This window comes from Saimiri boliviensis, chromosome 1 (genome assembly GCF_048565385.1).
Source record: "Saimiri boliviensis isolate mSaiBol1 chromosome 1, mSaiBol1.pri, whole genome shotgun sequence".
In the NCBI taxonomy this organism is placed as follows: Eukaryota; Metazoa; Chordata; class Mammalia; order Primates; family Cebidae; genus Saimiri; species Saimiri boliviensis.
Genome location: NC_133449.1, coordinates 160,008,902 through 160,034,826, shown reverse-complemented (window position 1 = coordinate 160,034,826; position 25,925 = coordinate 160,008,902). Strand labels below are relative to the sequence as shown.

Genomic DNA, 25,925 nt, shown 5'->3' with positions numbered 1-25,925 from the left:
CGAACCCCCTCCCCATTCGCTCGGGGCCCTCCAATCCGCAGCTCTGCGTGCGGGGGCGCGCGCATCCCCCAGCCGTCCGTCCGTCAGCCGGTCTGTCTGGGTGTCTACGCGGGCGCAGCCGTGCACCCTTCCTTAGCCGCGGGCGCTGCGCAGGGACAGACAAGGCGTTCGCAGCGCCCTGCCCGCGCTCCACGACCGCAGCCGCCAGACGGCAGCGCCTGCGTCCGTGCCCGCCCCAGCCGGTGCGCGGGAGCCGCGGGGGCAAAGGCGCAGCGGCCGCCGGACCATCCCTTGCGCCCTCGCTCTCTACACTCCGCTCCCGAGCAGCTGAGCTGTCAAGCCCCAGCCACCCGCCCTCCAAGATGAAGAAGCTCCAGGAAGCTCACCTCCGCAAGGTAAAGCACGGGGGCGGGGGGGCGCGGGGGCGCACCCGGAGGAGGGCTGAAGAGACCCTCCCCCATCGAGGCCCCTGGGGAGGATCTGAGGGCGCACCCAGACCGGCTTCGGGATCTGGGGAAGGCCGGGCTCAGCTGGATTACAGGGAAGGTCAGGGTCACCGTCTGCGCCCCACCTCTGCCCCCGCCATCTGGGGTTCGGGATGTAGTATGAGGGGAGCCCTGGTTCACCGGGCCGGGCCTGTGAACAGGTGTCTGCAGCCCCGGGAGGCGCGGGGTGGGGGTTGTGGAGGCCAGGCACCCACCTCCCCCTAGTTCCAGTTCCACCCTAATGCTCCCCGCCTGGGGCTGATTGCCGGGTGTGAGGGGTGTTGGAATACCTGAGCGTTGGGCTGGACTCATTTGAGCGTGGGGAGGTGGGGCTATGGACCTGGTGGTCATCCATACTGAAGCAGGCTCTCTGAGCCTGCGGGAGGACTCTCCTCTTTCCTGCCTGCTCCTCCCCTGCCGGCACATCACCTGCTCCCTCTCAGCCCCCTGGGCTTTCCTGCTGAGACCCCAGGCAGGGCTGAAGGGAAGCAAAGACAGGGAGGGGCTACAGGAGGCCCGAGCATCTGGGAAATGGAGATGGAAGCCTGGATAGGAGAGCAGCCGTGGGCCCAGACCTCAGGCTCTTCCCACCTCACCTGGTGGGGTTGGACCTCTCAGCCAAGCGGTCATCGTGTGGGGAGGGGGAATACTGGGGGAAGTTTTCTGGCTTGTGCCTGTCCTAACCAAGGAGTCAGATCTCCTGAGTACTATTTCTGCAGCTCCCACTTGCCTGGTGACTTTGAACAAGTTCATTCTCTAACCTGAACCTCGAAGTCAGCACCAAAGCAGGCCCCATTGGGTGTGTGAGGGGTGGGGAAGAATGCAAAAGAGCTGGTAGATGTAAGAATACTGTTTTCAGGGGCTGGTGTTATTAACCTCCCTACACACACACCCACACCCCCCCACACACACACACATACACACATACACTCACACATTCATTGAAGTTCTCTGCCCTCAGGCAGCTGGGCTTGGAATCACTGTGGTGTGGTTTTTTTTTTTTTTTTTTTTTTTTAATTCACTGACATCAGTGGCTTCTTGGGACCATTTGTGGGTCTCTTGGGTCCTGTTTCCATTCCTTTCCACTCTCCTTCTCTTCCCTCTGTGCCACAGGGCTGCACATTAGGTAAATAGCCATGTTTTGCTCAGCGCTTGCTGGGTGCTGGGCTGGGGGGTTAGCAAGCTTTATCTCATTTAATACTCCAACACTTCTGGGGGCTAGGTCTTGGTAGTCCCACTTTATAAATAAGGCAACTGAGGCACAGAGTGGTGAGAATGACTGCTCACCTGCAGGCAGGCTAAGCAACCTAGAACCAGCAGGGCGGAGCGTTGGTTCTAGGTTGCTACCTCCTCTCAGGGTCCTCTCCCTTGGTCTCAAGCAGTGGGCAGGGAATGAGAAAACGCCAGGGTTCAGCAAAGGAGCAGCAGTGCTGAGATGAGCACTGGACTTGGAGTCAGGGCATCTTGGTCCAAGTCTTGCTCCGCCTTTAACTAGCTGTTTGACCTTGGGCTTATCTCTTCTCCCTGAAACTCGATTTCCTAATCTGCACAATGATGAAGTTGGACTCCAGATTTCTATTGTATCTCTCTGTCCTGAAGAGCCTTGCCCTGGGCAGTCTTGAGTCTCCCAGCCCCTGCTGTGGGTCCCTAAAGGTGAGCATGCAGGTCTGACAAACTCAGGTGTGTGCTCCTGCGTGCCCCTGGGGTAGCGAGTGGGAGACTCCGGAGTGGGAACCTCACACGCGAGCAGGAGTATGAAGCAACTCATTCAGCTTCCAACCCTGCCCCAGCTATTTGATTGTTTTCTTCCCTCTGCCAGCCAGTCCCATCCTCCCTGTCCCAGCCTCCTGGGATTCATCCCATTGTGGGGTTGGGGACTCCAGTTGGGCTCCTGATTGGCTCAGCTTTGGAGGACCCCATCTCCTGCCCCTGAAGCAGAAGCAGGCTTCCCTCTGATTGGGGGAGGAGGGGGACGAGCTGGCAGCATCCTGCTCTTGGAACTCTTGTCACCATGGAAACAGAGAACCGGGACCGCTCCGTGAGCATGGAAAGGGCAGCTTCTCTGGAGGGATCAGAGGAACCTCATTACCGGGACCTCCTGCTAACTGGTCTGAATGGTGCTGGGGGCGGGGTGGGGTCTCAGGGTGACAGGCCTGCTCACCACCCAACACCAGGACCAGTGTCAACTGGCTACCACCTCATCCCTCCCAGAGCTTACCTGGAAGTGAGAGGTTCCTGAAGGCTGATGCTCACCCAGCTGGAGAGGCAGCCTCAGGGAAAGGGGCATCGGAGGGGAGGGGTGGGTTTCATGTAAGTCTGGGATCTGCCACTCCTGTCACCTCAGCCATGTCTATGATCACAGCTAAAGAACTGCCAGGCATGTTTTTGTTTCAACCCTTGCAGCCTAGTTACTTTAAAAACAGCTCTTCATGCTCTGTCATTGTTACCGTCACCCATCTTAATGCCTGGCTGTCTGTCTCACCATGGCCCCTGTGGCCAATAGCCAGCTTCAGGCAAAATCACCACTGTGGTCACCATCACTGAGGGTTTCCGAAGGGAGAATGCCCCATGGACCTCTCACTCACTTTGAAGAAGGAAAGGAGACCTTTGGGACAGCTGGCCTCCCCTCTGCCCATGTGTCTCTCCTCCAGGGACAGCAAGATTATGACTTTCTGAGAGAGATCATGCTTAAGTACCTTCTTCCTGCTCATGAGCCAGCATTCATAAAATTCACCCAGACCTCAGGCTCTCCCACCTTGCCTGGGGGGATTGGACCTCCCAACCAAGCCGTCAGCGTGTGGGGAAGGGGAGTACCGGGGGAAGCTTTCTGGCTGAAAAGTACCAGTCCTAACCGAGGAGTCAGATCGCCTTGGTTCTCAGTAGACCCCATTTGAGCCACGGAGCAGGTGTGGACTCCCTCCCTCAGGGGAGCCCCAGGTCCCTCCAAGTCCGCTTCTTTCCATGCTGAGGGCTCCCGGCTTCTTCCTGTTGTCCTCTGATAACCTCTTTTCCTGAACCCCCTCCAGTCTGGCCACCTGCCCTTTGGACATGCTCCATATCGTATATCGTCTGCATCTTTCTTTCTTTCTTTCTTTCTTTCTTTTTTTTGAGACGGAGTTTCGCTCTTGTTACCCAGGCTGGAGTGCAATGGCGCGATCTCAGCTCACCGCAACCTCCGCCTCCTGGGCTCAGGCAATTCTCCTGCCTCAGCCTCCCGAGTAGCTGGGATTACAGGCACGCGCCACCACGTCCAGCTAATTTTTTGTATTTTTAGTAGAGATGGTGTTTCACCATGTTGACCAGGATGGTCTCGATCTCTTGACCTTGTGATCCACCCGCCTTGGCTTCCCAAAGTGCTGGGATTACAGGCGTGAGCCACCGCGCCCGGCCCATCTTTCCTAAAATACAGCGCCCGGAACGGAGTAGCCAAACTCCAGCACTGGTGGGTGAGGAGACCTGGCTTTTGCATCAGGAAGCTTTGGGCCCCTGACCTAGCTCTTCCACTCACCAATCTGCTAGAGACCTTGGCTATGTCATGACGCCTCTTGGAGCCTCAGTTTTCCTTGTGGTAAAAATGGAGCTTAGATGAGTATTCAGCTCAAAGAGTTGTTCTGAGAATGCAATCAGGTGAGTGAGATGTCTAGCGCAGTAGGCACATAGTAAGTTCTCGATATACAGTAACTCTTACTAAGATCATCCTCATCCTCATCAAAGTAGAACCATCCCGGCCGGGCACGGTGGCTCAAGCCTGTAATCCCAGCACTTTGGGAGGCCGAGGCTGGTGGATCACGAGGTCAAGAGATAGAGACCATCCTGGTCAACATGGTGAAACCCCGTCTCTACTAAAAATACAAAAAATTAGCTGGGCATGGCGGCGCGTGCCTGTAATCCCAGCTACTCAGGAGGCTGAGGCAGGAGAATTGCTTGAACCCAGGAGGCGGAGGTTGCAGTGAGCTGAGATCGTGCCATTGCACTCCAGCCTGGGTAACAAGCGCAAAACTCCATCTCAAAAAAAAAAAAAAAAAAAAATAGAACCGTCCCTTGATTTGACCTCTGTGTTAGCCAAACTAAGGTCAGGGTAGCTTTGTTAGTGTCTACGTACCCTCCTGGCTCCGTAAGTTTGTGGTCACTTAAAATTCTGAGTCTCTCCTTCATAAGACTGGGTTAGTCCAGTTGAGAGCGCTTGAATATCTGGACTGATAGAGAGTGTCTTTTCATTTAGTCCTGTTCAAGTCCAGAGTTTTGTCTTGAGGTCGCATTTCTAGCCTGGCCTCAGTGTTCTCCCCCACCTCTCTGGTCTCTCTCATTGGCAGCCCGTCACCCCAGACCTGCTGATGACCCCCAGTGACCAGGGTGATGTCGACCTGGACGTGGACTTTGCTGCAGACAGGGGGAACTGGACTGGCAAGCTGGACTTCCTGCTGTCCTGCATTGGCTACTGTGTGGGCCTGGGGAATGTCTGGCGCTTCCCCTATCGAGCCTACACCAATGGAGGAGGTATGGGTCTGAGGCCCTGTTGGGGGGTGTCTGGGGTGATGAGCCAAGGCCCTGGGGTAGAGTGAGCTTTTTGGTGGCCTCAGTCACTGTCTTCTAGGTGACCTTGGGCAGAATTCATTGAAAGCGGTTTATAGTAACCTGGGTCTGGGAGGAGGGAGTTCACACCATCTTGTCCTTCATGTCACCCAGGCCCTTCCTTCCTCCCTCTCATCCCCGGCGAGGGTACCCACAGCTTTCCCTCTCTAAGGCTGGCCACGCCTGCACGGTGAGCGGAGGGATCTGCCCCTGCTTTGTGATGAAGAGCTGTATCTGCCTGCCAATGATCACTCCGCTTTGAGTGCTCTCCCCACCCCTCCTCCCCTACCTCCTCCTGAGCTACGCTCCATCAATCATTCCCTCTCTTGAGTCTCCAATCTTTTTTCTTCTCTTGGTTCCTTCCATTCAGGCTGCAAACACAAAGTCTCTCCCATCTGAAACAAATTTCCTTTTGTCCCTGCTTCTCCATCAAGTGACCGTTCCAAGTCTCATTAGCAAAAGCTAAGGCTGAGCGCTCACCACCTGTCAGGCCCTGGGCTTGGCACTTTCTGCACCCATCTCATTTACTCCCAGTGATGACCCTACTGGGTGGGCACCAGGGATATGATGAGGTAGCTGGAACTCAAAGAGACCAGCATCCTTGCCCAAGGTCACAGGGTGGCAAAGCCAGCATTCCAACCCAGGACTATCTCCTCCCCAGCCAGTGTATTCTCACCAATACTCTGCACCTCCTCCTGTCTCTAGCAAACTCTTGAAGGAAGCATATATTGAGAAAGTGAGAGAAATCCAAATAAAGCTAGATGAAGCAAAGAAAGGATAAATTTACATGGCTAGGCTGTGTGGGACTAGAGCTGGCCTCTGAAGCTCCAGGACCTTGATGTTACCCCTGGTGTCTCTCGGCAAGCCCTCTCCCCACGTCCTACTCTTCCTCTCTGTGTGCTGGCCGAATTTTGTCCGGAGACAGGCTTCCTCCCTGCACTTGGTGGGGGCAGGCTTCGGGGGGAGGTGGCCAAAGACAACTCTGTAATGACTTCATCTTCAAAGGGGTTTAACAACCTGAGAGCTTTGCAGAGCTGCTCTGTCTGAATGAATCTGTACAGAATTGCAGGGAAGGTCTCTCATGGGCCTGGCTTTGGCTAGATGCCCACTGGGGAGGGTGGAGAGGGTGATGAACTCCCTCCTCCCGGCCCCAGGTTACTCTAAATCACTTCCAACTAATTCTGCCCAAGGTCGCCGAGGAGGGGGTTGGTCGATGTGACTGGCAGCCCTTCCAGAGCCATATGGTGGTGGGCAGTTCTCTGAAGAAGTGACTGCCAATATGAGAATCAAAGGGGAAGGGCTGTTGGGCCCACGGAACCACAGGTGGCAGTCACAAGTATCTGAGGCGGCATGGTGGAGAGGGGCAGGCAGATAGAGTGGAGCCAGATTCTGAAGGGTGCTGGTTTCTGTACTGAGGAACCTGCACTTTCTTCAGGAGAAAATTCACACATTCTCTCCCTCACTCATTCATTCACTCCCTCAGCAGGCGTTTCTCAGCGTCTGCTCTGAGCCTAGCACTGTTCTGGGCACTGGGGCTCCAGAGGTGAGTAAATCCCTGCTGGCCACTCTGGCCCTCCGCAGTCTGGTGTAGAAGAGAAGAGAAGTGTCCCATCAGGTGTGGGGCGGGGGGGTCTGCAGGCCAGGGGAGGGGCCGGCTAGAGCTGGGCTTTTGTGGGAGCTGCCCCCAAGACACTTGCTGACCACCCCGCTCCTGGCAGGCGCCTTCCTCGTGCCCTACTTCCTCATGCTGGCCATCTGTGGCATCCCCCTCTTCTTCCTGGAGCTCTCTCTGGGCCAGTTCTCCAGCCTAGGGCCCCTGGCCGTCTGGAAAATCAGCCCCCTCTTCAAAGGTGAGGCCTCAGGGAGGGAAGGGGCTCCGGGTCTGGGGGAGGCAGGGAGGTGGCCCCTGGAACCCCCACAAACTCCAGGCAGAGAGGGAAGTGAAACCCAGAAAGCCGCCAGCTCCCCGGAGGCCACCCCACCCGGCTGACAGAGGACGTGGCCTGGGCAGCCCAGCAGCCTCTCCCCACACCAGGCGCCGGCGCAGCCATGCTGCTCATCGTGGGCCTGGTGGCCATCTACTACAACATGATCATCGCCTACGTGCTCTTCTACCTCTTCGCCTCCCTCACCAGCGACCTGCCCTGGGAGCACTGTGGCAACTGGTGGAACACAGAGCTCTGCCTGGAGCACAGGGGCTCCAAGGACGGCAATGGGACCCTGCCCCTCAACCTCACCTACACCGTCAGCCCCAGCGAGGAGTACTGGAGGTCAGGCAGCTGCTGCCCCCGCAGCATCTGAGGGGACCCTGCACCATGGAGGGTAGCCAGAGGGCGTTCCCAGGGGGCTCAGCCTGCACCGCCAAGATGAGCCAGGTTCTAAAGGGTGAGCTGATCTTGGCGGTGCATGCTGAGCGCACGTGCTGGCTTTGGCTAGATGCCCACTGGGGAAGGTGGAGAGGCAGGTGGACCCTGGCTTTTAATCCCAGCTCTCCACCTGACCAGCTGTGTGACTGTAAACAATTTATTTGGTTTCTGTTGCTTTATCTGTAGCATGGGGGCAATAATACTAGGTATCTCAGAAAGGCCGTCGTGAGGATTAAAGGAAAGGAAGCATATATAAATAAATTGTGCAGTCCAGTCTGGTGCTGGACTGGGTAGTAAGTGCTCAATAAATACTAGCTGAGAATGATGATGATGATGATGATGATGATGATGATAACATTAATAGTAACATTGGCCGGGCACGGTGGCTCAAGCCTGTAATCCTAGCACTTTGGGAGGCCGAGGCGGGTGGATCACGAGGTCGAGAGATCGAGACCATCCTGGTCAACATGGTGAAACCCCGTCTCTACTAAAAATACAAAAAATTAGCTGGGCATGGTGGCGCGTACCTGTAATCCCAGCTACTCAGGAGGCTGAGGCAGGAGAATTGCTTGAACCCAGGAGGCGGAGGTTGCGGTGAGCCGAGATTGCGCCATTGCACTCCAGCCTGGGTAACAAGAGCAAAACTCCGCCTCAAAAAAAAAAAAAAAAAAGTAACATTTTGGAGTCTCAGTTTCCTCCTCTGCAATGGGGGTTGGTAACAGTACCTGCTTCGTAAGATGTTATCCAGTCAGTCATGTACCCACTCATTCTTTTTTTTTGTTTTTTGAGACAAGATTCTTGCTCTGTCACCCGGGCTGGAGTACAGTGGTGCAATCTCAGCTCACTGCAACCTCTACCTCCTGGGTTCAAGCAGTTCTCTTGCCTCAGCCTCCTGAATAGCTGGGACTACAGGTGCACACAGCCACGCCCAGCTAATTTTTGTATTTTTAGTAGAGATGGGATTTCACCATGTTGGCCAGGATGGTCTCGATCTCTTGACTTCGTGATCCATCTACCTCTGCCTCCCAAAGTGCTGGGATTACAACTGTGAGGCACCACTCCCAGCCCACTTATTCTTTAAATAAATATTTATTGAGCAACTGCTATATCATAGGTAAAGCACTTAGCATAAGGCCAGGACCATACATAGTAAGGACCATCTCAGACTCGTCTAACAGAGATAGAACTAAAACAGAGTAAAGGCTTGACATCAGAATTAAACAACATAGTGCAGGTGAAATCATTATCACAGTGCCAGGCCCATGGTGGGTCCTGCTGGGAATGGTGTGTGTCAGAAAGACGTTGCACTCACCAGCCTATCCCAATGCCCCACTTTATGGTCAAGAAAACAAAACATTGTCACTGCATTCTGTGTTTAAAGAAAAAAAAAAAAAAAAAAAGGAAGCCCAGAGGTTTGCTCAATATTGCTCAGTAGTTAGTGACAGAGGGAGTACTGACACTAAGGACTCCTGATTCCTGATCTTGTTCTGGAAAATTCTAGAATGTTCCAGAGAACACAGACCCTATATCCCCATCCCTTCACCTACAAAGGACTGCTGTTGGGAGATTTCTCCCAGATAGGCTCCGTGTCTTGAAAGGTTTTGGTCTTTAACCTGCCTATAGTGCACACAGTTCATTCATTTGTCCACTTCCAGTCCATTTGAAGGGTCCACACCTGCTGAAGAGTTTATTGGACCAGTGGGAAAGGATTGGCCTGAGTTTGCAGCTTAAAGCCAAAGGATTTGATGCAGTCCCTAGCAGCTGCCAGGGCTCTCCATGGCCATGTCACGGCCCACTGCATGGGTCAGGATGCAGACAGGAGGCAGCTGGATTTTCAGAGGGTTTCACTGAAGGGAGTTTAGTGAAGGGACTTTTCAGAGGGTCACAGAAGCCACAGGGAAAAATGTAGCATCAGTGACTAGCAACAGAGAGAGCTGTTACCACCTCTGAACCTAAGAGGCAAATGGGAGGGAACCAGGAGAGAATCAGAGCCTTGGAAGAGAGGCTGCCCAAAGAGCACAGTGATGGCCAGGCCCCGGATGGTGTGTGTGTGTGTGTGTGTGTGTGTGTGTGTGTATTGTACACATGTATATGCAAATACCCAGACCCCTCATCTTCCCCCTACTCCAATCTCCCACTGTTGCCCTCCATCAGCCAAACCCGCACAGAAGCTGAAGAAGAAGGAAGAAGAGGAAGGCTGGTATCGAACTCCTGTCCTCAATCGATCTTCCTTCCTCAGCCTCTCAAAGCTGAGGAAGGGGTAAGGTCTGGTGAGGCCAGCCTCCTGGGCCAGAGTTGGTAGGAGAAGGATGAAGAGGGACCAAGAGCGTGTCAAGTGGAGAAGAGCAGTGGGGCCTTGTGGGCTGGACATGGCTTGACTCCATGTCTGCGGAACCTGGTGGGGTGACCAGGGGACACTGAGACCTTTGTCTTCCACAGCCGCTATGTCCTCCACATCCAAGGCAGCCAGGGCATCGGCAGCCCTGGGGAGATCCGCTGGAACCTCTGCCTCTGCCTGCTGCTGGCCTGGGTCATCGTGTTCCTCTGTATCCTCAAGGGTGTGAAGTCTTCGGGCAAGGTGAAGCCTTGTGAGGGGCGGGATGGGGTGAGGGCTTCCTGGAGAAGGCAGGGCATGGACTGAGCATGAGAAGATGTTGAGACTTCAGCTGGGAAGAGGGGAAGGGAGAGAGCATGGGGACTGGGGGATGAGTGCTGCCTGAACAGAGACGTGGAGGTGAGGACGCACTGGGGCTCAGCTGCTTTGCTAGACTGGAAGCTCACCATGGTAGGGTCTACATTCAGATGTATCCTGACCCAGTGCTTGGCGTTTTGAATGAGCTCAGCAAGAGTTTGTTGAATGCTTGGAGTACGAGTACGTGAGTCAGGCTCTTTGAGATGCAGGTGACCAGAACCCAATTATCACACTCAGTTGGAAAGCCCAGAGGGTGTGTTTCAGGTGCAGCTGAGTCCAGGGGGTTCAATCAGCATTATCAGGAAGCTGGTTCGCTGAGTCTCTCAGTAATGTTTCCTTCCAGGTTGGCTTCCTTCTGAGGCTTCATTCTTCATGAGGTACATACAGCTCTAAGCATACATCCAAGCTTGGTAAAGGGTTGTCTTTCCCCAGTTTGCAAATATTCTAGAACTGAGTCTCATTGGATGAGCAGGGCTGTGCATCCCTCCCTGAATTAATCCCGGCAGCTGGGAGGATGGAGTGCTCTGCTTGGCTGGGCGTGGGTCACATATCCACCCCTGGAGCTGGGAATAGAGTCAGATCCATGGTGGGAAAGTCAGGGGACTCTTACCTGAAAAAGGCATACTAGAGACTGGAAGACAAAACCAAGGATGGCTACTTTAGGTGATGGAGGGGTGGAAAGGATAATAAAGCCATTTTGAAAAAACTCAGAGAACTGCGGGATGGTTTGCCCTATCATTGATAAATCAGAACTTGTCTCCTCTGCAAGGTGCAGATGATGTGAGTATAGTTTACGAGGAACGGAGCCATTCAAGACAAAAAAGGGCAGAAACCTTACAGAAAGAGAGGAAAGCTTACAGTCAATGCCAAGGCAGTGAGGATGTTGAGACCTGATGGTGTTTGCTGAAGGGGTGGCTGGAGGTTTGGGAAGAGGAGAGAGGGCGGAGTGAGTTTGGGAATGTCGAATGTCTGAGGATGCTGCATAGTGGGTTTGCAGGGCAGGGAGTGGACACGGGGAGGAGGAGGCTTTTATACCCAACAATGGCGACCTGGACCAGGGGCTGTGGTGGAGATGGCCCTGGGAAGCAAGGTGATGGTGCTCTGCTGATGCTGGGTGTGTGAAGTGAAGAGGGAGCAAAAGAGAAGCCTCATGGATGGAGGCCGGTTCCTGGCTTGGGCTACCCAAAGGCTGGGGAGGCAAGTGCCACAGATGAATTTACAGGGAGTGGCACAGAAAGAAGCTCCCTGATACCATTGGCTCCTCACTAACTATCCCTCAGGTGGTGTATTTCACGGCCACGTTCCCCTACCTCATCCTGCTCATGCTGCTGGTCCGCGGAGTCACCCTCCCAGGGGCCTGGAAGGGCATCCAGTTCTATCTCACCCCCCAGTTCCATCACCTGTTGTCTTCCAAGGTGAGCCCCTCAGGGTGGGGTGCAGGTGGGGGTCAGGCCTGAGCTGGAGAGTGGAAAGAGGGCTCCCTGGGACGCCCCAGTGCCAGGCACTCTGCTCAGTCCTTCTTGTGTCCTTTTATTATTTATTTTTCTATTTTAAAATTGATAGGTAAAATGTTATGTATTTATCATGTACAATGTGATGTTTTGAAGCATATGTACTTAGGGGAACTGTGAAATCCAGCTAATTAGCATATGCATTGTCTCACATAATTATCGTTTTTGTGGGGATAACACTTAACATCCACTCTCTTAGCATTCTCCAAGAATGCAATATCGTGTCACCAGCTGCAAATTAATCTAAACACTATCCTTCTCATTTTACAGAGGAGTAAACTGAGTCTGGAAAGAGTTTTTAATAAGCTTAAGGTCATACAGCTAGGGGATCGCAGAACAGGGATCCCAGCCTAGATCTGTGTGACTGTAAAACCCAAGGTGGGCATTATTGACGATGGTGATAACGATGGTACTGACAGCCAGGGTTAACATGTATTGACTGACGACTGTGCCTGACCGTGCCCGAGTGGCTTGCATGCATGCAGTGATTTAATCCGTGTTCCTCCCATGAAGTAGGCACTGTTCATACCCACTCATTACAGATGGAGATCCTGCAGTTTAGAGGGGTGTCGTGGCTTGCCCAGGCTGCACAGCTAGAAAGTGGTGAAGCTGGGGTTCAAATCCAGGTCCCAGGACTCCAGAAAGAAAGTAAAGGGGTTGTGCAGGCTTATTGCCAATACAGATCCCCTGAATGCTTTCCGTTAGGCTCTATGTCCTTCAGAACTGGATTGAGCTTAGAGATCATCTTCTAAATCCTGGGTGGGAAACTGAGGCCTGCAGAAGGGAAGGGACTTGCTCACATCCCACCGTGTCAGTGTTGGGACAGGCTTTGCTCGTGTCACTTGTGAGTGAGGCTTGTGACCATGCCATCCCTGGACCTGTCACACCGTCTTCATTCACCACCTTCCTTCTCTGTTCTTGACCCCCTGCACACCCTCCCTTTCCATTCTCCCCGGCACAGGTGTGGATTGAAGCTGCTCTTCAGATCTTCTATTCCCTGGGTGTGGGCTTCGGGGGGCTCCTCACCTTTGCCTCCTACAACACGTTTCACCAGAACATCTATAGGTCAGTGCCCCACAGCCTCCCAGACCCGGGGGTTCAAAGCAGGGAGGAGAGTGGCTGGCCAGGGAAGGCCTCATAGGCTGAAGGGAAGGCCCACATCTGGACTTCTTCTGGTAGAGACACTTTCATCGTCACTCTGGGCAACGCCATCACCAGCATCCTGGCTGGCTTTGCCATCTTCTCCGTGCTGGGCTACATGTCTCAGGAGCTGGGCGTGCCTGTGGACCAAGTAGCCAAAGCAGGTGGGCAGGCTGCCAGGACTCGGTGGGGTGAGCGTGTGTGTCGGGCAGAGCTGGGGCTGGGCTGGTGGACCAGCAAGATTGCGGAGGGGGGCCAGGCGCGGTGGCTCACGCTTGTAATCCCAGCACTTTGGGAGGCTGAGATGGGCGGATCACTTGAGGTCAGGAGTTCAAGACCAGCCTGGTCAACATGGTGAATCCCCATCATATTAAAAATACAAAAATTAGCCAGGCATGGTGGCACATGCCTGTAATCCCAGCTACTCAGGAGACTGAGGCAGGAGAATCGCTTGAACTCGGAAGGTGGAGGTTGCAGTGAGCTAAGATTGGGTCACTGCACTTCAGCCTGGGCAACAGAGAAAGATTCCGTCTCAAAAAAAAAAAAAAAAGATTGTGGATGGGTATGTCGTATGTGTGCATATGCACACAGGTACATGCAAAGGAACGTGTCCTAGCTGGTCTCTGGCGGTCCATGTGCAAGGCGCTGGGTGAGCAAACGAGTGTGCATTAGCCCATGTCTGGAGGTAAATGAGTTTCTGTGCAAGATTGTCCTGTTTTGTGCCTTGGTTGTACAAATAAGTTATAATGTGTGTTGAGGTGTCTATGTGCAAGTGAAAAGGGTAAGAATGATCTTGTGAATCACTGTGTCTTGTGCCAGTGGATGCATGTAAGTGTGTGTGTTAGTGGGATTATTTGTACCAATAAGTGTGCACATACCTTTATTTCAATGAGGTGTTATATTGGGGTCTTGTATTTGTTTATTCATGTACTAATTAACCGATTGATCCTATCAGCCTATGTTTATTGAGCACCTACAATGTGCTGGCCTATGTCTTGGGAGTTAAGGAAGTGTCAGGGGGTGCATTTAACTGATCATCTCTGGGTTAGGCTAAGCAAGCCGCCCAAATGGGTGTAAGTGGCCGTGTGTGTCTGAGTGTGCATACGGGAGCCCGCCACATGACCCAAGCTGCTGACCCCGTGTGCCCTTGGCCCAGGCCCTGGCCTGGCCTTTGTCGTTTACCCGCAGGCCATGACCATGCTGCCTCTGTCACCCTTCTGGTCCTTCCTCTTCTTCTTCATGCTTCTGACTCTCGGCCTGGACAGCCAGGTGAGCCTCATCTATGGCAGCAGGTACCGTGTGTGTGTGTGTGTATGTGTGTAAGGGGTAGAACTCTGACCCCCAGCCCCTCCTCTCTCCCCAGTTTGCTTTTCTGGAGACCATTGTGACAGCTGTGACAGATGAGTTTCCGTACTACCTGCGGCCTAAGAAGGCGGTGTTCTCAGGGCTCATCTGCGTGGCCATGTACCTGATGGGACTGATCCTCACCACCGACGTGAGCGGTGCTGCAGGGAGGGTGGCAGGTGGGCGGGACAAGTGCAGATGCCTGCAACAAGATCTCTGGCCTGGCAGAGCAGTCGCTGGGCCACCTCTGTCTTCCTCTTTTCAAGGAACCTAGACCCTCCCGGGCCCTGTCTCCCAAGGGGGGCAGCTTGGCCTTGTGACCCAGAGTCCTGGCTTTGGAAACTAAGTCTGCAAGATCTGGGTTCAAACCTCGCTCCTGCACTTGCTGAGGGGGCTTCAGGATAAATGACTTCCCCTCCCTGAGCCTGTTTTTCCTCGTCGGTGAAAGGAGGTTTCTATAATAGACGGCTGTCATGGGACTCAGATAAGACAAGGCCTAGAAGGGCTGAGCTGGCAGCCAGCTGTCGCCCTGTCATCTTGTGTTCCCAGCCAGCATGGCTGCTTCCTGCTCACTTCTTGCCAAGAGAAGGGGCTGCAGCAGAGAGCGAGGCCCCGGGAGGGGACACCAGAGCTGTGCTTGTGTTTTAGGGGGGCATGTACTGGCTGGTCCTTCTGGATGACTACAGCGCCAGCTTCGGGCTGATGGTGGTGGTGATTACCACATGCCTCGCCGTGACGCGGGTGTATGGTGAGAAGGGCCATGGGAGGTGGAGTGGAGGCTCTCCGCAGTGGGAGAGCGGGCGTCTACCCTGGGGCCCCCCAGTACCTGGGTCCCTGGTCCTCAGGGCCAGGGTTTCCAGCGGGGGCAGTTGGGGTAGAGGAGGGACTGCTGGCGCTTATGGGGCCTGCGGGTGGGGCCATTCCTCCTCCCCTCCCCTGTGCAGGCATTCAGAGGTTCTGCCGAGACATCCACATGATGCTGGGCTTCAAGCCGGGCCTCTACTTCAGGGCCTGCTGGCTGTTCCTGTCCCCAGCCACGCTCTTGGTAACTGCAGCGGGCGGGAGGGTGGCTGGGTGGGGCCCCAGAACAGAGCAGGAGTCCTCTCTGCACGTTGAGTCCGGTAGGGCCACCGTGGCCCACAGTGAAGGGCTGCGGGGTGGGTACCAGAACCCTAGTCCATCCCCTCCCCCGATGCCCCCAGCTTCTGTAGCTGTGCTGGGCGTGGCTCTAGTCCCATTGGTTAAATGGGTGGGTCTTTCCCCAGCCCCAGGGCCTCAGGATTGGAGCCTTTAGGCTGTGCTTTCTGTCTTGGGGCTGCAGCAGCTCAGGGATTGGGGTGCTTCAGAACTGGGCTGCTGCAGGTCTTGGTGTTGGGTCTAGCTCAAGCCTTGCAAAGGCTCTAGCGATGGACCACTCCAGTTCCGGTATAGTTTAGGATCCTGGGTAGCTCTGGGCTGGACTGTCTCAGGCCTCGGGCTGGCACTGGACGGCGCTACCTCCGGCCCTAAGGTATTTTAGAGAAAAGCCCGCCAGTGATGCTGGGAGTCCTCAACCCGCAGGCCCTGCTGGTGTACAGCATCGTCAAGTACCAGCCCTCGGAGTATGGCAGCTACCGCTTCCCGTCCTGGGCTGAGCTGCTGGGTATCCTGATGGGCCTGCTGTCCTGCCTCATGATCCCAGCCGGCATGCTAGTGGCTGTGCTCGGAGAAGAGGGCTCGCTCTGGGAGGTGAGTCTGCCCACCCTGCCCACTCTCAGCCTTCCTGACCTGCGGTCTGATGCTGGGTCCCCCTGCTGGAACAGAAAACACCTGCGCCCACACCTTATCCAGCTTCTCTGAGCCTGAGGAGACCCATCTGGGCTGAGGCAGATTCAGGGGCTGGAGTCCTGCCCTGTGGCACTTTGTACCATGTGAAGCCTTGGGGGAGGGGCTGGTACAACCCAAAGACCACTGTTCACGAGGGACCAGCCCCAGGTCCCACCATGGGTTGGGTTGGGGAATCGGGTCTTGAACTCAGGTCACCAGCCCAGAGCTTGCTTCTGGAACTCAGGGTCAAATGGCGACAGTGAGGGACCCCAGAGGGCAGGCTGTCACCCTTCTCCTGTGCCCAGGAGTCCTGCTGCGTCCCACTGGTGGCCCGGGATAGATGACGGTGTTAGTCCTGCCCATGCCTAGCGTTCTGGGGAGTGACTCAGATAAACATATAGAGTGCACTCGTTTGCCATGGGGTCTGAGGCCTTGGAAGAGGGGAGTAGTGACCTTTGCGGGCCAGCAGAAGTGGTGTGGTCTGAGCCTCACTGCGCCCTCTCAACACTGAGCCCTGCACTTTTGCTGCCGCTGCGGCGGCGTCCTCCGTTGGCAAGAGGCCGTCATCATGAATGCAGCTTGTGTGAACCCGACGGACAGCATCCAGAGAGAGCGTGGAGGCACCCACACCACGTGCACCCCGCCAGAAGTGTGCTGGAGCCAGCTAGTACTGGTTCATGAGAGCTAATCCTTAAATACTCAGGAATGTGTGAGCTAGGCGTTAAACCATGGGTAGCTAGAAACTGGCAATGGTGATGTTTACACCACAGAAAACGGCTGCAAAGCGGACCTCCCCTGCGCCTGCTTTCTGCTTATCAGCACCTGACTGCTTCCTCCACTTGCCCCACGTAGCTCCCACCCCTCAGCTGCCCCCGCTACCAGGCTTCACCTGCAGGGGTTGCTCAGAGGCAGAAGTGGTTTATGCCTCCCCCACCCCGCTGCCAGACCACTGGCGCAGCCCAAAGTCTAGCCTCCGTGCTACCTCCAATTGCTGTGTGACTCGGGGCAACCTCCTTCCCGTCTCTGAACCTCAGGAGCTGTACCCCTGCTCCTTGCTTGAGAGCCAGGGTACCTGCAAAGGGAAGAAAGACAGGGGAGTTGCTCAGGGTGGAGGCTCCAGCTCCTAGGAAGCTCATGTTCCCCAAGCCTTGCTAACGAGCCACTGGGAATGCTGGGCTCCCCAGCAGTCACCACTGCCCCGCTGCCCTGCTCCCTGTCCCACAGCCAGGTGGAAGAGGCATGTTTTGGGGACTCAAGAGGAGAGGTGAGCACCGTGGAGGAGGCATTCCCCAGCTCAGGAGTGCCAGCTTCAGAGGCCAAGGCTTCCAGCACTCACCCTAGGATCAGAATCCTGCCTCTGCCATTTGCCAGCCTCGTGGCCCTAAGCAAGTTACTGCACTGCCCTGAACCTCAGCTTCTCTGGCTTTATTTTTATTGTATTTATTCATTTTGTTTTGAGACAGTCTTGCTCTGTCACCCAGGCTGGAGTGCAGTACAGTGGAGACAGTGAGCATAGTATCCAATAAGTAGTATTTTTTTTTTTTGTCATTTTTTGTTTGTTTCTGGAGACAATTTCACTCTGTCACCCAGGCTGGAGTGCAGTGGCACCATCCTGGCTCACTGCAAACTCCGCCTCTGGGGTTCAAGTGCTTCTCCTGCCTCAGCCTCCCAAGAAGCCAGGATTATAGATGCCCACCACCATGCCCAGCTAATTTCTGTATTTTTAGTAGAGATGGGGTTTCGCCACGTTGGCCAGCTTGGTCTCGAACTCCTGGCCTCAAGTGATCCGCCCACCTCGCCCTCCCAAAGTGCTGGTATTAAATCTCTCTGTCTTTAAAATGGAGACAGTGATAACCTACTTTTAGGGCTGCTATGAGAAGAAAAGGAGCTTATCAATATAGTCTGCATTGTGAAAGGCAGAAAAGCAAAATATTGTAAAGGTTCAGGATGGGGTCAGGATGGGTTCAAATCCCAGAGCCACCACTTCGCACCTGTGTGACCTTGGCTGACTTAACTGATCTCTCTGACCTTTAACATTCAGATAATAACAGTGCGGGCAGATGATAAAAGTAGAGACACCCCTCTCATCAGGACACTGTAAAGATTAAATTAGCCAGTGCTCAGCACAGAGCTGGAGTGCAGTGGGTGCTCAGTTTTACACCAGGGTTCTCACAGGGGGTGATTTTGCCCTTGGGGGACATTTGGCAATGTCTAGAGACATTGTTGGTTGTCATGGAGGGGAGAGGGGCACAAGTGGGGGATGCTCCTGTCTTCCAGTGCACAGAGTTGAGGGACGCTGCTGAGCAACCTTCTATGCACAGGACAGCCCTCACAACAGAGAATTCTCCAGACCAAAATGTCGGGGCACTCAGGCAGAGAAACGTTGGTCTGAGCACCCCAGTTTTCAGCTGGAAACAAATTGAAGTCCTTGTTCTCAGGGAGCTTATATTTTAGCATGAGAGACAGGCAATAAACAAATACACAAAGGTAATTTTTGCACTTAAAAAAAAAAAAAAAAAAAAAAAAGAAGCCAGGCACCATGGCTCACACCTGTAATCCCAGCACTTTGGGAGGCTAAGGTGGGTGGATCACAAGATCAGGAGTTCCAGATCAGCCGGACCGACATGGTGAAACCCTGCCTCTACTAAAACCCCCAAAATTAGCCGGGTGTGTTGGCGTACGCCTGTAATCCCAGCTACTCAGGAGGCTGAGGCAGGAGAATTGCTTGAACCTGAGAAATGGAGGCAGAGGTTGCAGTGAGCAGAGATCACGCCACTGCACTCCAGCCTGGGCAAGAGAGCAAGACTCTGTCTAAAAAATAATAAGGAGAAGAATACAAGAATAAATGAAGAATGGTACTTTGGCCAGGATAGTCAGAGAAGACCACTCCGAGGAGGTGACAGACCTGACTAAACCGACAGGGTGACCCATTAGGTGTCTAGGGTGAGAACATTCCAGGCAGAAAGGCAACATGTGCAAAGGCCCTGGGGCAGGGGGCTGGCACGTTTGAGAACACACAGAGGCCATTGCAGCAGCTGGAGCAGAGCGGGTGGAGAGAACTGGTGGAGCTGATATCAGGAGGTAGACAGGGCCCAGGAGCTGGAGGCCCTGGTGCACACTTTAGATTTCATTCCCAGTGAGATGAGCAGCCATTGGCAGGTTTCTGAGCAGTGGGGTAGCATGCTCTCAACACGTCTTCCTAAGTTTCACTGCGCTGTGAGTACCGAGCTATGGGAGACCCTGGGTAAGGGCATCACACACGGTATCTCCCTTAGAACCTGCCCAGCGGGCTGCCCAAATGTTAACTGCCTCGTTCTTTAAGGACACAGGGGCTCTCTCTTCTCCCTGGCAGGGCAGGCAGAGGGCTTTGGGAATGTGGTGGAGGAAGGAGCAACTCTGTAATCTCCAGGATTAGTCAGCATCCTCCATCCATGGAAACTGGGGCCCCACAAGGGAAAGGTCAGAGGCAGAAGGACGCAGGTCAGGGCTGGAAGGAACCAGGAAAGCCAGCTGCAAGCCCACCTCAGTTCTCCCGGTTCACAGCTCTTTTCCAAAAACCCCCAGCTCCTTAAGACTCAGCGTTTAGGGGAAGCCTCCTGGATAGGCATTCAGACACTCAGAGGAGGGGCCTGCCGTGTAATTATAGCAACAGCCGCCACTTCCCAGGCCTTACTCTGTTCCCAGCACCCTGCTTAGTGCGTCATCACAGTGCCCTCACAACAACCCTATGACGGGGCTGGGATTCCCAAGTTACTGATCAGGAAGCAGAGCACCGAAAGCCAGGCGGCATTGCCAAGAGCCATCCAGCTTGAAGCGGTAGAGCAGGATTCTCACCCGAACAGGTGGATCCCTCCCCTGGCGGGGGGAGAAACGTCATAATGCCCCCTCCCCCGGGGGGCTGTGGCCAGGACTCACCAGGTGATGTGGTCAGGTCTTTGCTGGGCGCCTGGCCGCAGCGAACCCTCCACCAGCGCTGCCTGTTTCCTGTTTTCACTGCTGTCATTGCTTTGCTGCAGCGGCTCCAACAGGCCAGCCGGCCGGCCATGGACTGGGGGCCATCGCTGGAGGAGAACCGGACGGGCATGTACGTGGCCACACTGGCTGGGAGCCAGTCACCGAAGCCACTGATGGTGCACATGCGCAAATACGGGGGCATCACCAGCTTTGAGAACACGGCCATCGAGGTGGACCGTGAGATTGCAGAGGAGGAGGAGTCCATGATGTGAGGGAGGAGGCAGGTGGGCAGGAGGCCCTGCCCAGGACCTCGAAGTCCCGTCTTAGAAGCCTGCAAAGGCCGACTGTGCCCTCTGGGATTCTGAGAGGCTGTGGGAGGTTGCCAAAGGGATGCTAGTCCTCCGGCGGAAGTCCCTCCTGCAGCCTCTGCCTCTCCTGAAACCTCTGACAACCCCCTACACACACACAGACATACTCAGACCCATCCAAGCTGAGAATGATCCAGCTCAGCCCTACTTTGCAGATGGACATACTGAGACCAGGAGGGGAGGGACTTGCCCCAGGTCACGTGGCGGAGGGGACTTGACCCCACACCTCCTGACTAGCCTGCTCCCTTTCCCCTGGGGCAGCTGGCACCACCTTCTCATCTCTATTCAGGGCCTACAGTCCTCCCTTTTTGGGGAGAGCCTGCCTCCACACACCTCAGCACAACCAGAATCTTGAGCTGGGCAGGGAGGGTCAGGGCCCCAGAGGTTCTTGACGCTCCGAGGCCCTGGGAATCAAGGGTCGGTGAGTTAGGTGGGGAGAAAGATCCCTCGGGGCTCCCATGTGCAGGCCTCCTGAAGGATGTGGGAGCTCAGGGCCCTGGAGGATGGGGAAGGTTTGCAGACAGAGGAAGAAGAGGGCAGGGTGGGGAGGAGCTCTGGGCCAGAGGATGCTGAGCTGCCTGGGCAGAGACCAAGAGGGTTGGAGACACTGGTTTTACCAGATCACAGGAGGGTTCAAGCCAGAAGGAAAACTAACAGGGGGAGCCAGGGCTGATGGGGTGGGCGGGGATTTGCATGATGAAGAATATCCTTCCGGGTCTATGCAGGGGGGATCGGAGGGGACACGGGGTGGAGCGGGGAGGCCCGTGGAAAGTGGGAAAGAGGTGCTGGTGGCCTGAGCCAGGGTGCTGAGGCTGCGGGTGGGGAAAGGAGGCCCCAGCACTTCAAAGAAGGGCCACCCCTTCACCCACTGGCCCGCAAGCCGCACAAGCTGGGGAGGTAGGAAGGGTCACTGTCAGGGCCCAGGGCCCCTCTCTTCCCATCCCTTGTCCTGGTGGCCTTTAGTGCCTCCCCCAGTCGCAGGAGCTACAGGGAAGCTGGCCTTGGTCACCGGTGACAGGACAGCCGTGAGACTAGGAAGCAGCTCACACCCGTGGCTGGCGGCTCCCAAGGTCACCCACCCTGCTCCAGGACGTGGGCCCTGGGCCCGGCGTTGGGATAGAGCCAGAGGGCAGAGGGGAGCCCTTGGTACCGTGGGTCCCTGGGGGCGGAGGGTGGGTGCAGAAATGCCTGAGCATGGCTCATGCACACAGCATTCTCCCTCCTGCGGGAGAGGGCTCCCCCACGCAAGTGTGGCTGGCCTCTGTGCCTGTTTCCCGCTGCAATCCCCGTCCTCCGTGTTCTGTTGGTTTATTGTTAATAAAATGAGGTCATGCTCCTTACCCTGTCTCCTTACTGCTGAGAGCCATGAGGTGGGCAGCACAGGGCTCCCCAGCTCCCACTGGACGGGGAGGAAACAGGCTCTCCTGGCTTCTGCCCCCGGCTCTGACCTTCCCCTATGGCAGTGGGGGGTGGGGGTGGGTGGGGCTCAGAAAGGAAGACAACTCCAGGCCCTTGGAGACTACTAAGGTTCCCTGTTATACAGACAGATAAACTGAGGCCCATGGAAGGAAGGAGACTTGCTCAAGGTCACCCAGTCAAACCAGGCAGAGCCTGGGGCAGCGGGGGCCAGCAAAGCAGACCCCGTGAGCATTCTCCTTACCCAGGCCCACGGACTTCTTCCCTCTCCCACTCCTCAGCCCTGCCAGCAGGTGAAGGCCAGGACTAGGAGGAGCCAAGAGTTTCCCAGGCCGGAAGAATCTCCAAATATCCGGGTCCCACCCACCCCCTCCTGGCAGGGCCTTGTCATATAAAAGAGCCCCAGGGCCTTTCAAATGCGAGGCGCAGGTGTTTGCAAAGGCTTTGATTGGGGGTGGAAAGGAAGGGCGGCTGCATATTTCAGATATTAATAAATTCCCCCTAACAAAGGCTCAGGCCCCCCTCCCACTCCTCTTTGTTTGGGGCTCTGGGTCGGGGGAAAGAGATGAATTTGCTAATTTGCAAAGTGTGTGAGAATGGCCTTCGGAATTCAGGTGCTTCTTCCCAAGAGGCAGGCTCCATTCAGCCCTGCTGGCAGTGCCCTGGTCCTGAGCCTTCTCTGCGTGTCCTGTCTGGGGTGGCACGGGCAGGGGGCCATGGACTTTCGAATGTTCCTCACCAGGCTCTCAGCTGCAGCCAGGTGTCCTGGAGTCAAGAATGGAGCATCTTGGGAGTCCAGGCTTCCCTTCGCAAATTCCAAGTGTGAGGTTGGAGGGTTCTAGGAGTCCGTGGGTCCCACTAGTTCCACTTCCTCCTGCCCTCCCCCCACCCCTGCCCCACCCTTGCCACTGGGCCTGCCTGGCCCAGTCGCCCAGTTTCTCCTGCTTTTTCCATTTCCCCTGCTCTCAGACAGCTTTTCCTGCCACCCCACCTTCTCCTCCCTCCGTCGGCGGCGACATCTCCCAACCGCCCTGTCCTGATCCCTGTATTGACTTTTGGTCTCCCTGGCTCAGAACCGCCACCAGCCTGATTGCAGTGGAAGCTGACTGGGGAACAGGGAGCCCGCAGCTCAGAAGAAACATCAGCCCTGTCTGCAGTAGGATCCCAGCCTGCTGCCCCTGAATACCCTACCTGGCAGCAAACCCACATGCCTGTAGGGCCAGTCGGGAACCTGGGTGAGCAAAGCTGTTGGTTTGAGCGGGAGAATATATGTAACTGACCCTCAGCAAGTGCTGGAGAGACAAGAGGGAGTAGTGAGGACTGTGGCGAACTAGAGAAGAAAGCACACCTAGCTTAAGAGGGAGGCTACCTCTCAGAAGTGCGGGCCCAGGCTGCCAGATCTCCGGGTTTTTTAAGGGCAGCTGGAAATCTGAATTTTTTTTTATGAGCAATGTCCCAATGTGCAATGTGGATGACTGATTTAGAAGTTGTAAGAGGCGGCCGGGCGCGGTGGCTCAAGCCTGTAATCCCAGCACTTTGGGAGGCCGAGGCGGGTGGATCACGAGGTCGAGAGATCGAGACCATCCTGGTCAACATGGTGAAACCCCGTCTCTACTAAAAATACAAAAAATTAGCTGGGCATGGTGGCACGTGCCTGTAATCCCAGCTACTCAGGAGGCTGAGGCAGGAGAATTGCCTGAACCCAGGAGGCGGAGGTTGCGGTGAGCCGAGATCGCGCCATTGCACTCCAGCCTGGGTAACAAGAGCGAAACTCCACCTCAAAAAAAAAAAAAAAAAAAAAAAAAAAAAAAAAAAAAAAGAAGTTGTAAGAGGCCAGGCATGGTGGCTCACACCGGTAACCCCAGCACTTTGGGAGGCCCAGGCGGGCAGATCACTGACGTCGGGAATTCGAGACCAGCCTGACCAACATGGAGAGACCCCCGTCTTTACTAAAAATACAAAATTAGCCAGGAGTGGTGGCTCATGCCTGCAATCCCAGCTACTCAGGAGGCTGAGGCAGAAGAATCGACTGAACCCCAGAGGCTGAAGTTGTGGTGAGCCAAGATCGCCCCGTTGCACTCCAGCCTGGGCAACGAAAAGCAAAACTCTGTCTCAAAAAAAAAAAAAAAAAAAAGCTGTAAGCACGGCTCAATTAGGGCCTCCTGTCGGCCTCTCTGCAGCTGACTACTCTGCAATTTCAGGGGATGAGCAGCCCAGAGGGGTTACCCAGGTCCCACGGGGAGAATGTTCTGGAGCTGAGGTCAGGCCCCAGGGCTCTCCGCCCTCACAGCCCTCTACTGCCTGTCTCATCTGATCTGTGTGTCTGTGGACCCCTGAACTTGGGAGGCTGGTGTGGAGCCTTGAGAGGCATCGTAGGTGCCTGGCTGGAGTCGGGGGTAAGGTGCCCCGGGTTCCTTCCTTCCTGTTCTGGGGCTTGTCAGAGGGTGCCGTTGGGCACCAGGAAATGCTGAGATGAGGAGCCTGGCCATCTGCAGCCACAGCCAACATGTGTTCTCTGTGGCGGGGAAGGAGGGACAGCAGTGGAGGGGCAGGGGCTCCTCCACACACCATTAGATAAGCCCTATTCCTGAGGCCAAGTGAGGGTCAACAGGCTCCAGGGGTCACACTGGTTACCTGAGTGTCTGATCCTCAGTGGCCCCCGAGCCCTGTGTTCCCTTCCATCACCCCAGCCCAGCCCATGCTTCCATTGTACCCTGAGCAGGCCCAGGCCCTGCCTTCCAACCCTGGCTTAGGCAGTGCCTTCTGCCCTGAGCCAGTGTCTTCCCACCCACCCATTGGGATCCTAGCCATCCTTTAAGTCCCTCTAAATATGCCCTCCCCTGTAAGCCTTCTTCAATTCCCCAACCAGATGTGGATGCCTAGAATCTTCAGGGGGGTCTGGTTCAGCCCTGCATCTGGTGAGTCCTGACAGCGCAGCCCTGCCTGCCCAGGGCGCTCACATCCTTTTGAGACAATGCATCTTGTTTCCATAGAGTGAAGACTCTTAGGCCATGCTCCTTGGACCCCAGAGCACTTTGGGGCTGCAGCAGGGCTTGGTGTAGAAGACTCAGCCTGCTCAGCCACACTGACCTGGATTCATTCCCAGCCCCGCCCCTCCCCGGCTGTGTGGTCTTGCGGAAGTCACTTAGTCTCTCTAAGCTCTCATTCTTTTACCTGTAAAATGTGGGTAATGACAACTCCTGCCTTGTAGCAGCATCACCCAGGGGCTTGGTGGGCGTGCGATACACAGTTATTGACTAGAGGAACACACTTGTGTCTACCACCTCTGCCCCACTACCAACTCCTCCAGGACAGATTGGACTCTCCTCATCTCCCAGTCGCCCCAGTGACTCCACAAGGCTGGTTCACAGCTTTGCACCACGAAGCATCAAACTGAACACAGTTCTTTGGTTCTTTGGTGGCTCTGGGGATATCCAGCAAAGAGTTAAGACAGCCGCAGGCCCCTCCGAGTTCTACGTGACCCTTACTTGCTGAGCCCCAGCGTCTGCGGTGGCCAGGCTCCTCCAGACTCATTTTTTGCTGGTGGCGCATGGAAAGTTTGGTTCTCTGAGCTCCAGGCCACTCCCTCCGGGGCCTGAGTCCTCGCTGAAGCTGGTCCTGCCCTGGAAGGGTGTCCAGGGCCGCCTGCACGTCCTTGGATCCTCAGCCAGCATTCCCCCTTGCTCCGTCTCTGCATGACTTCCTGCCGCCAGGACAGAGCAGCAGCCCGCCCCCTAGGGCCGTGGGGAGCCCTCCTCTCAGCACCCCCATTCAGAATCACTTTTTGTTTTGGGAAAGAAAGCCTTTTCCTGCTCAAGTCCATAGGTTCTGGGAGCAGCAACCCTAGGAAACTGCAGCCAGGGAGCCAGGTTCTGTAATCCAGGGAGCTGGCACCTGTAATCCCAACTACTCAGGAGACCAAGGCCATAGGACCATCTGAGGCCAAGAGTTCAACACTAGCTTGGGCAATGTGCCAAGACTTCATCTCTACCAAAAAAAAAAATTTTTTTTTTTTAAAACAGCCAGGCATAGTGGTCTGTGCCTGTAGTCTCAGCTACTCTGGAGGCTGAGGCAGGAGGATTGTTTTTCGTTCTGTAGAGGTTTTTTGAGACAGGCTTTCCTTCTGTCATCCGGGCTGGAGTGCAGTGGCGTAATCACAGCTCACTGCAGCCTCGACCTCCCAGGCTTAAGCAATCCTTCCACCTCAGTCTCCCTAGGAGCTAGGATCACAGGTGCACACCACCAAGCCCAGCTACTTTTTATTATTATTA

The 25,925-nt window shown here is 55.2% G+C and overlaps 1 protein-coding gene and 1 long non-coding RNA gene across 2 annotated transcripts; one reads left to right on the top strand and one right to left on the bottom strand.

The window, feature by feature from the left end:
- Positions 1-82: 82 nt before the first annotated feature.
- Positions 83-21,578, top strand: SLC6A7 (solute carrier family 6 member 7). Its single transcript, XM_003934011.3, has 14 exons — positions 83-395; positions 4,799-4,982; positions 6,776-6,907; positions 7,093-7,327; positions 9,863-10,001; positions 11,396-11,530; positions 12,588-12,691; positions 12,806-12,930; positions 13,923-14,035; positions 14,130-14,261; positions 14,759-14,858; positions 15,055-15,155; positions 15,671-15,838; positions 19,933-21,578. The coding sequence occupies exons 1-14, from the start codon at positions 363-365 to the stop codon at positions 20,140-20,142; spliced, it is 1,911 nt and encodes a 636-aa protein (XP_003934060.2). The 5' UTR covers positions 83-362; the 3' UTR covers positions 20,143-21,578.
- Positions 8,494-19,939, bottom strand: LOC141580080 (uncharacterized). The gene is made up of 2 exons (XR_012512084.1): positions 19,832-19,939; positions 8,494-10,746 (listed from the first exon to the last, which is right to left on the bottom strand). It is a non-coding gene; the product is annotated as an uncharacterized LOC141580080 (long non-coding RNA).
- Positions 21,579-25,925: the final 4,347 nt, after the last annotated feature.

Bases quoted from the DNA above. Each gene is read 5' to 3' on its own strand.
- SLC6A7 (XM_003934011.3), top strand. From the start codon at position 363: ATGAAGAAGCTCCAGGAAGCTCACCTCCGCAAG. The intron at 7,328-9,862 runs GTCAGGCAGCTG...TGTCTTCCACAG, and splicing joins CCCAGCGAGGAGTACTGGAG to CCGCTATGTCCTCCACATCC. The intron at 12,692-12,805 runs GTCAGTGCCCCA...TTCTTCTGGTAG, and splicing joins TTTCACCAGAACATCTATAG to AGACACTTTCATCGTCACTC.